The 12,526-nt window shown below is 57.8% G+C and overlaps 5 protein-coding genes across 5 annotated transcripts; 2 read left to right on the forward strand and 3 right to left on the reverse strand.

The window, feature by feature from the left end:
- Positions 1 to 328: 328 nt before the first annotated feature.
- DSM5745_06917 (flavin-containing monooxygenase) lies at positions 329 to 1,959 on the reverse strand (the record flags this gene model as incomplete). Its single annotated transcript, XM_026748933.1, has 2 exons — positions 329 to 335; positions 404 to 1,959. 2 exons carry the CDS (start codon positions 1,957 to 1,959, stop codon positions 329 to 331), a joined length of 1,563 nt encoding a protein of 520 aa, XP_026602023.1.
- Positions 1,960 to 2,990: 1,031 nt separating this feature from the next.
- On the reverse strand, positions 2,991 to 4,219 carry DSM5745_06918 (putative malic acid transport protein; the record flags this gene model as incomplete). Its single annotated transcript, XM_026748934.1, has 2 exons — positions 2,991 to 3,194; positions 3,257 to 4,219. The coding sequence occupies 2 exons, from the start codon at positions 4,217 to 4,219 to the stop codon at positions 2,991 to 2,993; spliced, it is 1,167 nt and encodes a 388-aa protein (XP_026602024.1).
- A 311-nt stretch (positions 4,220 to 4,530) lies between these two features.
- Positions 4,531 to 6,566, forward strand: DSM5745_06919 (uncharacterized protein; the record flags this gene model as incomplete). The annotated part of the gene is made up of 3 exons (XM_026748935.1): positions 4,531 to 4,827; positions 4,924 to 5,283; positions 5,376 to 6,566. 3 exons carry the CDS (start codon positions 4,531 to 4,533, stop codon positions 6,564 to 6,566), a joined length of 1,848 nt encoding a protein of 615 aa, XP_026602025.1.
- Positions 6,567 to 8,767: 2,201 nt separating this feature from the next.
- Positions 8,768 to 10,675, forward strand: DSM5745_06920 (lysophospholipase family protein; the record flags this gene model as incomplete). Its single annotated transcript, XM_026748936.1, has 1 exon — positions 8,768 to 10,675. The coding sequence occupies one exon, from the start codon at positions 8,768 to 8,770 to the stop codon at positions 10,673 to 10,675; it is 1,908 nt and encodes a 635-aa protein (XP_026602026.1).
- Positions 10,676 to 10,758: 83 nt separating this feature from the next.
- On the reverse strand, positions 10,759 to 12,332 carry DSM5745_06921 (uncharacterized protein; the record flags this gene model as incomplete). Its single annotated transcript, XM_026748937.1, has 2 exons — positions 10,759 to 12,140; positions 12,188 to 12,332. The coding sequence occupies 2 exons, from the start codon at positions 12,330 to 12,332 to the stop codon at positions 10,759 to 10,761; spliced, it is 1,527 nt and encodes a 508-aa protein (XP_026602027.1).
- Positions 12,333 to 12,526: the final 194 nt, after the last annotated feature.

Below are 12,526 nucleotides of genomic sequence, written 5' to 3' on the forward strand. Positions count from 1 at the left end.
CCAAGAAAGATTAGTGGTTCGAGGCCTTCTTAGGGCTTAGGGCGGGTAAGAAGGCGCAGGTAGTAATAGCCCGGGGGGGGGGCTGGAGGTCGTGGCTCCGGGGAGCTCGGATATCAAGGCCTTGTATAGGGAGGCCAAATTTCGACGTGGGAGTTTGGTAGGAGTGGGATTCGAACCCACGGCCCTGTAAACAAGGCCCCTGTGACCGCCCACTCGGCCACTCCCACCAAGATACCGCAAGAGACAACCGGCTATGAACGAAAAGATACTATCAACGAACGGCTATGAACGAAAGATATTGTATTCAACAATGTCGCTATACGCAGCATCATTCACTCAACACTACGACAGCACAAAGCCCTGATACCCCGAACTCGCCGCCCGCCGAATCCACTCGACATACCTCCCAATCCCACCAAAGTAGCAGAGCGGCTGCTTCCTGCGATTAGGGATGTTGACGCCCATGTACCACGAGTCCGTCTCGCCAAAGAGCGTGCGCTCCGCCGCCGCCGTGACCTCGTGCTTCCACTGCGCCTCGCCTTCCATCGTGGCCTCGACCCGCTCGAGGCCTTGTCTGTTGACATAATCGATGCAGTTGACGATCCACTCGCCCTGGATCTCGGCCAGTTGTGGACTCAACCCCAATGCCGTCGGCGCTTGAGGGCCCATGGGGAAGAACAAGTTAGGAAAGCCCGCGGTCATCATACCGAGCGCCGTTGAGACCCCGTTGCCGTCAACCCGCGTATCCCATTTCGATCCGAGTCGCGTCCCGTTGACGCCGAGGATGTCGATCGCCAGGGCACTGCCCGTCAGTGCATCGAAGCCGGTCGCGTAGACCAGGAGGTCGAGGCCGTGCAACTTGGAGGTGGTCTTGACGCCCTCGGCTGTGATCTCCACGATCGGATCCTCGTTGACATCCACCAGCTCCACGTTCGGCAGGTTGAATGTCTCAAAGTAGGAAGTCTCCAACGACGGTCTTTTAGTACCGAATGCATGCGGCGGCTTTGCTGGAGCAAGCTTCTCAGCGATCGCCTTATCCCGTACTCGACGGTGGACGGTCCTCCGCCAAAAGTTGTATGCCTCCCGGTTGGCAGCGCGCGAGGTCAGCAGGTCCGAGTAATTGCCAAACCAGAACGCAAGGCCTCCTTGATTCCACAGCGACTGATAAAACCGCTCCCTCTCCTCCGGACCGTCATCGAACGTGGCGCGGTTCTTGCACGCATAGAAGCCGGTCATGGCGTTGCGCTGGCCGAGCTTCTCCGGATAGAATCGACGCTTCATATCGTCCATCTGCGCGGACGAGTACTCCTTCTGCCGCATTGGGGTCGCAAAGTTCGGCGTCTTCTGGAAGACAGACAGATGCTGCACCTGCGGACCAAGCGTCTCGATGATCTGCAGCCCACTCGCCGCACTCCCGATCACCCCAACGCGCTTGCCCTTCCACTCAATGCCATCGCGCCATCCGGAGGTATGCACGCTGTTCTTGAATATCCCGACACCCCTAAAGTCCGGTATATACGGCACGGTCGTATACCCCGTACAAAGAACAAGGTACCTCGTCCGATAGGTCCGACCATTCGACAAGACCACAGCCCAGACACTCCGACCCTCATCCCACTCCGCCCGCACCACCCTCGTCCTCAGCACAATATCACCCCTCAGTTGCAGCCGATCAACCACCCACGACACATACGCCTGGATCTCCCCGCGCGCCGGAAACCGCTGCGACCACGTCCAGTTGCGCCACAGATCCGGCTCGCTGAACTCGTACAGGGGGATCTCGGTGTCGACGCGGCAGCCCGGGTACCGCGTGTAGCACCACGTTCCGCCGACGTCGTCGCAGGCGTCGACGAGGAGGGCGTTCAGGCCGCGGCGCTTGAGCAGGTGCAGGGTCCAGAGGCCGGCCCAGCTGGCGCCGACGACGAGGGCTTCTGTTGAGGTTGAGGTTGACGGTTCCATTGGGACATGCTAGACAAAAGCAAAGATGCTGATCTCTAACAGCCAGGCCTCGAGGAGAGGACGACGACTATATACCATGGCGGAAATGCCGGGGCAGAGACCGGGACGCCTCAGCCGGCCAACTTGACAAGCGACCTCGAGTGTGACTGTGAGCCGGGGAACCATCCCTGCCCTCTTTCTTTTTTCAATGGTCAGTCATTGCAGTGCTTACCATACAGTTCAATAGCCCGTGACCGCAGTGCGTAAGCCGCAGTCCGCCAACTTTCCCACGGGCATGCTGCGATCGATTGGTTCGTCTGGGGTACATGCCAACATTGAAGTTTCTGGGAGTTCCGCATCCAGCCATCCCTCCGAGTGGCTCGCACGCCACCGGACGCCATTATTGCCCGACAGTATCGGATTAGGACTTCGTAAACCTAATCTGGCCACCGATGAGCAGATCGATCTTGCCGCTGACGGGGAATCCCTGCCTTAGTCCCCATTCCAAGGTTAACGTAGGCGACAGGGCACAGTATGGCATTGTCATGAGACGGCTTCTATGAGCTGATCTGCACTTACTCCGTACAGTCCGGCGTCCGCATATACTCATGCTGACCCGACCGATCCAAGGACCCTGATTGGCTTCTCCACCTACGGAGTATGGGAATGTGATGAATGTGCCCTGACCCCCGGGTCTCTGTAGAAACCAAGAGGTAGGGCCCCTGTCTGGCTCGTGCTTGGCGAGAACGGCATCAGATGTCCAGCACCGCATGACTCGCGGGTTCTCGTCGGCTTTGGAAGCCGTCCAATGCCGGGTTGGTTCGGTCATGCACGTTCATTGTGCCTCTGCACGGACCAAGGGCTCGAGGATGCTTGTGGTGCTTAGGCCTCAGTCGCAGGCTGCGCGGGTTTGTTTCTAATAGCGTAGTGCCCTACTGGTGATTATCGTTGCATATGCTTGCTACAACGTCACGGGTCTATCCAAGGCAACCGTCCATGACATGAAGCATGCGATTATGTCCTCCATAGGCAAATGCAGGTATATACACAGACTAAACAGTCTGACCCTCGCTCTTCGGAACCCTCCACCCCCTCTCCAACCCAAAGAGCTTCCCCGTAACAATCCCCTTGATCGTAAGGCCATTCAGCAGCACCCACAGCACAAGAAGCATCAGCAGCAAAACCGTCGACCAGACATCGAACGCCGGCGCATCCATCAGCTTGCCCAGCTGCACCGCGGCATTGTTGTACACGCCCTGCACGTATTAGCCATTGACCTCGAAATCCCATAATAAAGCAGGGTATGGTACGAACGCACCCACGGGAAAATCAAACTCCACGCACTCAGCGAAAACGCCACGTTGCGAAACCCGCCACTCTGCACCTTGAGCGTATACACAATACTCAGAATGGCCAATATCCACCAGAACGTCCCGAACCCCCACGCCAACACACCCGCAAACTCGCTCACGGCGGCGATCGGGCCCGCCGCGGCTTCCGTCAACAGCGTACCGCGCTCATACGATCCAAAGCTGCTGCTCACTGCGCTGCCGAGGATCTGCAGCGCGAAACTTGCTTGTCCGAACGGTCCGCACAATACCATGTCCTGGTATGCTTCGCTGTAGCGGGGGTACTTTCTGTCGAAGTGGTGGTAGACGATGCAGGCGTCGATGCAGGTTGCCAACCCGATTCCGGCGCCGAGTTCCATGTAAGACACAATGATAGCGGGGATCTTGAGACGGGCGCTGAACGTGCTGTTTGAGCTGATCACGCCGCCGCCAGCCGCGGACGTGAGGATCGAGATTACGGGCAATAGAAAAGAGGGCGGCATGTGTTCGATTCCGGAAGGCTGCATTTTCAGCTGACTATACGGGACGCCGATGACGGTGCATATTGACAGGAAGGTAGAGATCCACCAGAGAACGTAGGCTGTTAGTTCGGCGCCGGGGTGTCCTTTGTACTGCAGGGTTATCATCTGGATGATGCAGGTGAAAGCGATCGGGGCGCTGGCGAGGCAGGAGGCCTCGACGACGTTGTGGCGGATTTCGTGCGTGACGTGGCGGCGGTAGAGGACTATGCGGGTGATGTAGATGGCGAGGAAAAGGGATAGCAGTACGATGGCGTAGATCCAGACGATTTTGGCGAGGGTGGGCAGGGCGCTGAATTGGTAGTGCAGCTGGTGCAGGATCACGGCGAGGATGCTGGTGCCTTGGGGGATGAGGAACCATGAGGAGGTGAAGTTGTAGATAGCCCGGGAGAGAGGGTGTGAGGGGGCGTCCATTGTGACTTTTCTACCTGTTCTAATTGTATAATTGTAGTGAAATTGGACAGGAAGAGGTATATAAGGGTTACAGGCCATGATGTCACAGCGACCCACAAGGCTGCAGGCAACAACAATCAAGCAATATCAACATACGCCTTCATCGAGTCCGGGAACCCCATCTCCTGCGGTGCATCGTCCCCGATCGTATACCACGCCGGCTTGCGTTTGACAAAAATATGGCTGTCGAGCTTCGGGACTGTTCCCTCCACAGTCACCGCAACAAGCCCAACCTCATCCGGATTCCTATCATACACCATCGAGATCGGAGCATGGCACGAGCGGCAGAATGTTCGCGTCGCGAAGGTGGAAAAACGCAGTTCGACAAGTTCGTCGGATTGGATCCATTCGAAGTGCTCTCGCTTGACGTTGGTGAATGGGGCAAAGGGGGCGCCGTGGAAGAGCTGGCAGGTGGCGCAGTAGCAGAAGGACAGCCCGTAGAGAGGCCCCGTGGTCTGGTAGCGGGTTCTGGCGCAGAGACAGCTGCCGGTGACGGAGGACATGGTGATGGTGTTGGTGTTGCAGGAGTAAAGGATACGGATACAGGAGATGTTGGGGGATGCCCTACGGTATGGAGGGTATATACCATGGCATCATACGTCATATCCAAACTTCTTGCTCATTGGTCATTCAGGAAAGCCAGCGTTGGCCCGTGATACAGCCAGTCAGGGCCCAGCTGGAGGCCACCGCGGCGCATTCAAGATCAAGCCCATCAGCAAGCCCGCCAGCAACGCCGTCACCGGGACCGTGATGATCCATCCAAAGTAGATCCACGCCACCAGCCGCAGGTTGATGCACCGCCAGTCGCCGTTGGCCAGTCCGACGCCGATCGACGCTCCGGCTATACACTGTGTCTGCGCCTGTTAGCGGTGCGATATGGTAGAGGGGAAGCGTACCGTCGACACCGGCAGTCTCAGCCTCGTCGCCATCAAGATCGTCATGGCGCTGCTCAGCTCCATGCAGAACCCGCGCGACGGCGACATCAGCGTCAGCCGGTTCCCCAGGTTGCGCATGAGATGGTACCCGTACGTCAACAGCCCAAGCACGATGGCACCTCCGCCGAATGCCCTACCTCGTCAGCTATACATCCATGATTCATGTTCTGCCTGACTTACAGCACCCACGTCGGCACCGGCACCTCCTTCTCAATCTCCCCACTCCGCCAGACAAGATACGCCGTCGCAAACGGGGCGATCGCATTCGCGACGTCGTTGGCCCCGTGCACGAACGACGCCGTTGCCGCCGTGAGGATCTGCAGCGAGCTGTACATGTACTCGGCGCGGTTATCGTACCGCGCCGCCCGCGCGTGCATGTCTTGAATATCCCAGCTCAAGACGGTCTGCCGCTTCTGCGCCTGGATGACGTCCTGTTCGAGCCCGTGGCACAGCACGCGCTGGATGCTCCACCATATCACCGCCCAGCTGGTCCAGGGTCCGACCGGGCGCGGCGGGACGCCTTCGACTGGCGGTGTGCGCGTACCTTCGAGGCGCTCGGGGTCATTGTAGCCCGCGGACTGGATGGATTGCAGGAGACTCTCCGACGCGCGGAGGCACTTGAGTTCTTCCTGCGTCAGGTGGCCGCGGTAGTAGTCTTTTATGTTGAGGCTGCTGCGGCCCGGGGGAGGTGGGCTGGGGAGAGGGCGCGAGAGGAGGAACGGGCCGCGCCAGGCATCGTGCCATTTCAACTGCCAGTCTTCGTTCATGACGCGGCGCCAGAGGTACGGGAGGAGGAAGAGGATCTGCAGGAGTGTAACGCCCGTTGCGACCGTGATCACCGAGACGGCGACCTGCATCCCGCTCAGCTCGACGTCAAGCTGGATCCCCTTCCAGACAACGAGCATGGTCAACCCCCCGACCGCAACGAAGGTGTAGATCGGAATGGAGAAGAGAGCGCGATGCACGGCGTATCTGCTCGAAAGAACGAAATGCTTCGTGACCAGGAACATAATCGCCCCCAGCGCCCCCGCAATCCCCGGCGCGACCCCCCACGCCGCAAAGACCTGCGCAACGCCATGCCAGCCCCAGTGGATATTCCTGATTCCGACCGAGGCCGTCCCCGCCCCGACGAGGCCGCCGATGATGGAATGCGTTGTGCTGACGGGCAGGCCGCAGCGCGTCGCGACGGTCAGGAAGATGGAGGACCCGATGATGGCGCACATCATGGCGAGCATGAGGACGGCGGGCTCGGCGTCGTACAGGTGCGGGTCGATGATGCGCTCGCGGACGGTCTCGGCGACGCGCGAGCCCACGCTGATGGACCCGGCCAGCTCCATGCAGGCGGCGATCAGGAGCGCCTGTTTGAGGGATAGGGAGCGTGAGGAGACGGACGAGGCGAAGGAGTTGGCGACATCGTTGGCGCCTGGCTGTCAGTTAGGGTATTTTGGCTGGCTGGATAGAGTACGGAGGAGGGCGATACCTATGTTCCACGCATCGAGGAAGGCGAAGATCGTCGTGACCGCGAAGATGTAGTCATACTGGTGGAGGACGGCCATAGATGGTCTCTCTTTCTCTCTATATAAACAGGTCGAGGTTCAGCCAGAAGAAGTCCATGACAGAGACATGATCGATGGCTCAGTCAAGTTGAAGGTCTGACGAGCAGAATGGTTGAATTATAGACCAGCCATGTTCATAACTTCATGCTATTGTCTGATACAATGGCATGAAATGACAAGGAGGAGGATTCCTTGTCCTGACTGTGCTCACCATTGTCCCTCCCACGTGCGTCGGTCTAGCGCTGGCACTGGTCTGGCTAGGGCTGGGCCCAAGACTGCCGCAGCACACGTGGAGGAACGGCATACTGGACTGGTCCTGGGCTGTCAAAGCACTAATGTACGTGCTCTTGTCAGATCTGTCTCCCGCGTTACCTGCTCATGCTCTCAAGTTGATTGCGTGAAGCTATCCCCGCAGCGACCGTGATCAGGCCCGCCTTGCTAATTGGATCCGCAACAACAGGAACGCTTTGGTCTCGAGGCCAGAGCCGAGTCTTAAATGCGCCCAGCGATGAGCCTCGTTCTAGACGCCCCGTTGAGGTGCGTAGTCTGAACCCGGGTGATTTCTCGCCTTTCTGCAGTCTTGATCATGCTTCCGTCTCGTTCTGGGCTGTGCGATTGCGACTCGGTCCTCTGAAAGACTAGGCCCAAGGCACAGTCAGACAGCGTCCTTCGCCTCCGGGCTTTGATTCGGTAGCAAGTCGCTGGACGAGATGTGATCGGGGTTTGTGGTCAGACTGGATGGAAGATGAGGGCTTCCGATCGTTTCGAGGAGCTGATGCTCAACCCGGTGATGCGTTGACTTCCATCAGCCTCAAGGATTATCCCTTGAAGAACATATACCAGCTTCTTCTGCGTGAAGGAGTATAGTAGTTCGAGTTGGTCAGCGAATGCCGGCATCGGTGGCAGTCGAACTGCGCTTGAGGCTGTTAGCACTGCGGCGCCATGGCCGATTCTGACTCGCATTCAAGCAGTTGCCATCTAAAATGTAGCAAGCCCACCTAGTACAACTTGATCGCTTCATGTCCTGGTCCGGGTATCTCAGATCGAGCTTTGGCCGTACGCGCTCCAACCGGAAACCGATGTACTTCAAGCACTCGTCCGATCCGGAAACGCTGAACGGGACACAGAAGCGATGGATTGGTTGCCCATGCGATCTTGGAAGTTGCAATGCACGTGGCTGGCTGCGTGGTGTCACTGGCGCTGTTCCACTCAGGGATCCTCGAAACCCTAATCCGACATCCCTCGACAACAGATTGCCTAGATAATTCGTACTGTCTGCTCTGGCAGTAAGTATTTAATATAGCCCAGTACTCTTCCAATACCAACGCACCTCGACAATTCCGCCTCCCATGTATTGAAGGGAGGTTACAACCTTGGCCTCGGATATATTGGCCTGCAGACCATCATGCGTCTAGATGCCTCGAGTACTGTAGACATCAGTTCATCGGTATTTACGGCCAGTTATATACCTCCAGTGAACGGCATGCCAACCAGCTCCTAGTTCCCTTGTTAATATGGCGAGAGTTGCCGTTGTTTACCTCGTTCTTCTGTATGTATTGGCAGTCTGGCCGGGATATAATCGGCTAGACGCACTGTACGCTATCTACGCTATCAATATATCTCCGTCTGTGAAACTTATTTCCCCCCTTACAAGGGCGCTGGGGTTCCATGATCCGTGAAGCAGGTCGAGGATGTATGGTAGGATTCATGGAACATGCGAGCGAAAGCAACCCTCAGGTCTCTTCACGGAATGAGCAAAAAAACTCCCCCGAAAGGATGAATAAAATGGTTCGGTCGCCTGAATCCAGCTGCCTGATGCCCGCTCCACAATGAAAGAATGAGCCCAATGAACCCTTCCAAAGCAGAGTCCATCCGCGGGCGCCGAAACCCCTATCGATCCGCGATCGGTTATGGTTATTGTGCTGCCTACCGGCCAGCCCTACGAGTGGGTCCTCTGCTAGTAAGTATAAGGCTCGATCTCCTGCTGGTGCATACCGCCGAATTGCGAGGTCGAAACAATGAAGATGAAGGTGAAGGCCAAGTTCCTCGCCCTCCTCGCCGTGGCGTGTGCGTCTGCCACCCCGTTCTTCAACAATGACATCGACATAGACATCGACATTTATGGTATATCACCACGCGCCCTCCCCAACGCACCCAACAAATACGCCCCCGCAAGCGTCCCCTGCCCCTCCGTGCGCCCCTCAATCCGCAGCGCATCAACCCTCTCACCGAACGAAACGGCGTGGCTGGAAACCCGGAAGAAGGAGGTCGTCTCCCCACTGACGTCGTTCCTCACCCGTCTGAACATCACCGGTTTCGATGCAAAGGCATACATGCAGCAGGTCTCGTCGAATACGTCAGATGTTCCAACGATCGGGATTGCGGTGTCCGGAGGTGGGTATAGGGCTATGCTTAATGGGGCCGGTGCGCTGAAGGCGTTTGATGGGCGGACGGCGAATTCAACGGCGACCGGACAGCTGGGGGGTCTTCTTCAATCGTCGACGTATCTCTCTGCACTGAGTGGAGGGGGCTGGCTTGTTGGATCTGTATTCATCAATAACTTCACGACCATCCAGGCACTGCAGAACAGTGAGCGGACCTGGGATCTCCGCACGAATATCCTCGAGGGTCCGGACGTCAAGCATCTTCAGCTCCTCTCGACGGCCGAGTACTGGACGGACCTCGTCAAGGCAGTCCACTCGAAGAAACACGCTGGCTTTAATACCTCCATCACGGACTACTGGGGCCGAGCGCTTTCGTACCAGTTCATCAACGCCTCGGACGGCGGCCCAAGCTATACATGGTCCTCCATTGCGATGATGGAGAACTTCAAGACAGGCCGGATCCCCATGCCTCTTCTTGTCGCGGATGGCCGGAATCCCGGGGAGCTGGTCATCGGCTCGAACTCGACGGTGTATGAGTTTAACCCCTGGGAATTCGGCACGTTCGATCCGGCGATCTACGCCTTTGCGCCGCTTGAGTATCTGGGGTCGGACTTTACGGACACGCACAATGGAAGCTGTGTGAGAGGGTTCGATAATGCGGGTTTTGTCATGGGGACCTCGTCCAGTCTGTTTAACCAGGGTCTTCTGCGTCTGAACAGCACGTCTATCCCGGAGACATTCAAGAAGGCGATCGCGTCGATCCTTGAGGCCGTCGGGCAGGCCAACGACGATATCGCCAACTACCCGAACCCATTTTATAGCTATTCGGGCAGCACGGCCGCCATCTCAAGCCGGCGCGAGCTCAACGTCGTCGACGGCGGCGAGGACGGCCAGAACGTGCCCTTCCACCCGCTCATCCAGCCAGCCCGAAACGTGGACGTGATCTTCGCGGTGGACTCAACGGCCAACATCCACAACTGGCCGAACGGGAAGAGTCTCGTGCGGACGTACGAGCGCAGCCTCAACTCCACCGGCGTCGGCAACGGGACAGCCTTCCCTGCGATCCCAGACACAAACACCTTCCTCAATCTCGGCCTGAACAAACGCCCGACCTTCTTCGGGTGCAACTCGTGGAACCTCACTGCCCCGGCGCCGTTGATCGTGTACCTCCCCAACGCCCCGTACACGTACATGTCGAACAAATCAACATACGACCTCAGCTACAGCAACGCTGATCGCGACGCCATGATCGAGAACGGGTACAACGTCGTCACGAAGGGGAACAGCACGGAGGACGAGACGTGGCCGGCATGCGTGGGGTGTGCGATTCTCGCTCGGTCGGCCGAGAGGACGGGGACGGACCTGCCGGATCTCTGTGGGCGGTGCTTTCAGCGGTACTGCTGGAATGGGACGCTGGATAGTTCTGAGGTAAAGGATTACGAGCCCGCGCTGTTGATCAGGACGGGTGCGGCGGGGAGGGTTGCAGGTGCGCCTTGGGGGGTTTCGCTTTCGGCTCTGGTGGCTTGGGTGGTGTGGATGTAGCTGGTCGCGTGCCGAATTATGGAGAGCGATATAATGGATAGAAAGCTCGATATATTTGGATCTCATATTATCGGATGTCCTATTCACTTCCCAACCCACCCCTGCACTGCACTCCTCATCCTCGGCCCAAAGAAGAACATGGGGATCGCCACCAGGGCCAGCGCAGCACAAACCACTATCTCCACAACCATCGTCATATCATACCCAATGCTCCGCACGGCGGGGAGAGTAGCATAACTAAGACCAAACGAGATAATCCCACGCCCCGCACAAATAACAACGAGAAACGGCTCCGCACGCAGCGGGAAGCTATCAACAGCATACGTAATCCCCACAATATTCGCACCGAGAAACGCAAAGAAACTCGCATTGTACCCGACCACAATGGCGCTGACGTTCCAGGCCTCCGGGTGCGCTCCAGCCTGGCCGTAGATAATGCCGCAGATGACGCCGACAAGCGCGGGGATGCCGATGACGGGGAGACGGTACTCGGGTCTGTAGAGGCCTCTGTTGCGCTTTGTGAATGCGCGGATGGTCAGATCGCTGCCGTACCCGAGCAGCGGGAGGAAGATGATGCAGCTGACGATCTGGCCGGCCTGGACGGAGCCGAGGGATGTGAATGCGAAGCTGTATGGAGGGGCGAGGAGGATGGTCGAGAAGGTTGCGGATTGGAAGACGTATACGCCTAGGAACGCGCCATTCAGGAGAAGCAGCCACAGTGTAATTGGGATGCAGAGGCCCTGCGCAACGTGTTTGTAGAAGGTCGGAATGATGCTCCAGCGGGGCGTGACAACGAAGAGCGAGAGATCGTGTCGCCATGTTCGGGGCGTGTATTGTTCCTCTCCTTCAGGAATCTTCGGCTCTCCCCTCATATCCTCAGGCGAGCGATCAAACCTCGACTCGGAGACAAACACAACAGCGAGCACAAAGACCGCCGCATTCATGATCGTGAAGAACCCATACCACCAGCGCCATCCCCACGCCGAGACCATATACGTCGAGACCACGAAAAACACGCCAGCCGTCACGTTCTGAATAAAGATAAACCACGCGAGTTTCCGACCACGCTCATGCAGGAAGTGGATCTCCTGCACGATCGCGGGGGAAAGAGCCTCGCTCTGCCCAGCGGCCAGGGACATGATATTCCGGCCGGCGATGTGACTGCCCAGACTCTGCGAGCATGCGCACCAAACACCCGTCGCAACGAGGAGGACCATCGAGGCGAGGAAGACGGGTCGGCGGCCGATGCTCAGCGCAAAGGGCATGCTGATTAGGTTGCCGATGCCCATGAAGAGGGTTGGGTATGTGAGGAGGTCGTTTGCGCGGTCTTCCTGTCCGGGGTACTGTGCTTGGATGACGGAGAAGATGGGGCCCATGCCTGAGCACAGGACGACGGAGGTGCAGCTGTATGCGGAGACGAGGACTAGGAGGATCCATTTGCGGTAGGGGGGGAGGTTGAGGGGGTCTATGTGGCCAAGTCAGTACGGCAGGACGGACGGTGATGAGGACTACCTTTAGGGTCTTGCGAGGGCGTTGGGATCAGGATGGTATCGCTGCCTCGAAGGAGCTCGACGTCGCCTGGGGCTCCGGAGCCGGAGATCCCATTCCCAGGCTTGGAGGGGATGACCTCCTCGTGGATGATTTCGGATTTGTCCATTGTTGATTTGTATATTGTCGTAGTCACAGACAGGGAGCCTTAAGTATCTGTGCCCCAGACTGCTTGCTAACTTCTCTTCCCCATACCCAACCCCGTGGGGATGAAGCTCGTGGAGCCGCGACCCGAACCGACCCCAACCGCCAGCCGAACCGGACGCCCGGTGGACATGTCTTCCTGGCATAAATACTTTACCA

The sequence above is a fragment of the Aspergillus mulundensis genome (assembly GCF_003369625.1).
Source record: "Aspergillus mulundensis strain DSM 5745 chromosome Unknown scaffold_7, whole genome shotgun sequence".
Taxonomy (NCBI): domain Eukaryota; kingdom Fungi; phylum Ascomycota; class Eurotiomycetes; order Eurotiales; family Aspergillaceae; genus Aspergillus; species Aspergillus mulundensis.